At 49.9% G+C, this 2,607-nt stretch overlaps 1 protein-coding gene across 1 annotated transcript; it reads left to right on the top strand.

Annotated features, from left to right (window-relative positions):
- Nucleotides 1-331: 331 nt before the first annotated feature.
- Nucleotides 332-1,072, top strand: LOC125522453 (malonyl-CoA:anthocyanidin 5-O-glucoside-6''-O-malonyltransferase-like; the record flags this gene model as incomplete). Its single annotated transcript, XM_048687513.1, is given in 1 exon segment — nt 332-1,072. A coding segment is annotated over 1 exon segment (670 nt), but the record flags the coding sequence as incomplete, so codon positions are not given.
- Nucleotides 1,073-2,607: the final 1,535 nt, after the last annotated feature.

Below are 2,607 nucleotides of genomic sequence, written 5' to 3'. Positions count from 1 at the left end.
AAGCATAATTGCGTTGGTAACATCGAGCAGGTTATGTAGTTAACTTAAGTAAGGTGTTAGTGGAGAACTTTTATGGTGTGTGGCGAGACTTGTGCTGGAACTTGTTCATATTTTGGCCAGGAGCAGCACCTTGGCATGAAGCAGGAAAGGAGGATGCCCCTGCTTTTAATCTAGACTTATGCTACGGAGAGACGCCCCGATCCCCGCTCTCTTATTACAGATATGTGCCACTCTCTTATTACAGAGATGGGGCCCACCGTCAGTCTTGCAAGTGAGCTCTCTCGGTCAGAATTGTACTGTGCTCCGGATAATTAAGCAGGTCCAGATCCCGGCAGGTCGGCACGCAACGCAGTCCTCCACCACCACCACCCAGCTCGCTCGTCTGTGTCGTCGTCGCTAGGCATGCCGACGGTAAATATCGTGGAGGTCGGCCACGTGGTGGTACCACAACCGGAGGACCTGGTAATCAGGCTATCCGCGCTGGACGCGCCGTGGGTGGCGAACCCGCTAATCCAGCGCGTGCTCCTCTTCGTCGATGACGCCGGCGGCCAGCAGCACCCGCCCTTCGAGTCGCTCGTGGGCTCCCTCCGTGCGTCCCTCGCGGCCACGCTCGCGCGGCTGCCCCCGCTGGCCGGGAGGATCGTCTTCCTGCCGTCCACCGGCGACGCCGCCATCGACTGCTCCGGTCCCGAGGGAGGAGGCGGCGTGCCGTTCGTCGTGGCGGAGAGCGACGACGCGGACGCGCGGCGGCTCGCGGGGGACGCGGACCACGACGTGGGCACGTTCGAGGCGCTCGTCCCGAAGCTCGAGGTGGAGGCGCTCCCAGCGGAGGTGCTGGCGGTGCAGGTCACGCGGCTCAAGGGCGGCGTGGCGGTCGGCGTGGCACTGCACCACGCCGTCGTCGACGGCCGGTCGGTGTGGATGTTCCTGCAGGCGTGGGCCGCGGCCTGCCGCGGCGATGATGATGCTGCCGTGGCTGCCGTAACATTTGACCGCGCGGTGGTCGCCATCCCCGGCGGCGAGGAGCTCGCGAGGAGCACGCTGCGGAAGTATGCGCCCAATCTGCCGCTGGTATGTTCCTCGCCCCACCCTTCCCTTCCATGTCCGTTAGTCTCTGCAGCCGGCGAGCATGGTAGCTAGCGGCGGTCAAACTAAGCAGCCCGATTCCCTTTCCTTGGAAAATTAAAATATCTGTCTCTATCTCTGCAACGTGTAGATTTGATTCCTAAGGCTGGTCGTAATGAAAGTATCATAGTTAGTATCATGCATGCCAAGTAGGCAATTTTGATGATGTGGCATAGAATTAAATGAAGAAAGAGATGGTTGAGTATCATATCATGATACCGTATCATAATAAATGCAATGCTACTATATGTTATGCATAGAAATAAATAAAGTCATCTATGATACTAGTACATGATACTATGCATTAGGGAGGTAGTATCACCCACTAGTATCATATACATGATATTAACTTATGATACTACCCATTACAAGCAGCCTAATAATTCAGGTCAACCACGGCCTCAACTAGTACATTTTAGTTCTAGATAAATTTATTTTTATTCATTTATACGACAAGTAATTTTGGACGAAGGGTAAAGCAATCTTCAATGCTTGAGACACCAAGACAGATATTTCGTACTATGGCGGGAATGGATATATTTCTAGTCATAAGGTGGGCTAGGCAATGAGTAATAGGATGAAGCATGACTGTACTTTTTTTCTTCCTCTCTTTTGATCTTGGACTGCCTCTACTCTCGGCCAAATTAGAATTATGTTGCAATCGACGGAGACAAAAGGAGAAAACCCGTTTCAACTGCCCCAAGGCTGATGATCAGGTAGACGATCACCATCAGGGAGGAAAAAAAAGAGGATAAGTGGCGATACATGTGGGCCATTGTTCTGAAATTTGAAATAGTGGATGCGAAACCATGGTGGGCAGAGGCAGAGGATGAAAAAAAAATTAAGGTGTGGCGAAGTCTTAAACAAAGAATTTTTTTGATACAAACCAAAAGAGTTAATACACACTAACATTGCATACCACAAACAAAATATCAAATACAATGAAAATGTAGATATGTTTCAATAGAAAAACAACCTAAAATATACCGATAATGAAGCTTTCAATGGTGTATAGAAGACCCAGACAATGGCAGTGCCTATCCTCACTAACATTGCCTATCCTCCTGCAATTCACAATTTCACACTATTAAAGTATCACTACATTGCATTGCTTCCAAGATGTCAAAAAATGCTATCCAAAAATGATTTAAAATTAAGAAAATATACATGCACCTAATCTGAATAATTATAGCCCATATAGTACCAAAAATGATTTCCATTTGCAGTAGAAGAGATAAATCATTGCAATTAGAACTACCGATTGCTGTAGATTACAAGGTATCGAAAAATGCTACAAAATTCAGAAAATATACCACTCCCCATTGGCCCGTTCCCCTTGCTCTCCATCTTTTGCCGGCCGAGACGAGAAGGACGTGAAGCTGAGCAGCTGGATGCCGCCGTGCTGTGCTGCCGCGCTGTCCGCTAGGCCCAGCCGCAGCCGCCGCTCACCGCGTGCCCGTGTCTCTGTCTCGGCAGCGCCTA

Source organism: Triticum urartu, chromosome 7 (assembly GCF_003073215.2).
Source record: "Triticum urartu cultivar G1812 chromosome 7, Tu2.1, whole genome shotgun sequence".
NCBI classification, from domain to species: domain Eukaryota; kingdom Viridiplantae; phylum Streptophyta; class Magnoliopsida; order Poales; family Poaceae; genus Triticum; species Triticum urartu.
This window is presented reverse-complemented; position numbering and strand designations above follow the sequence as displayed.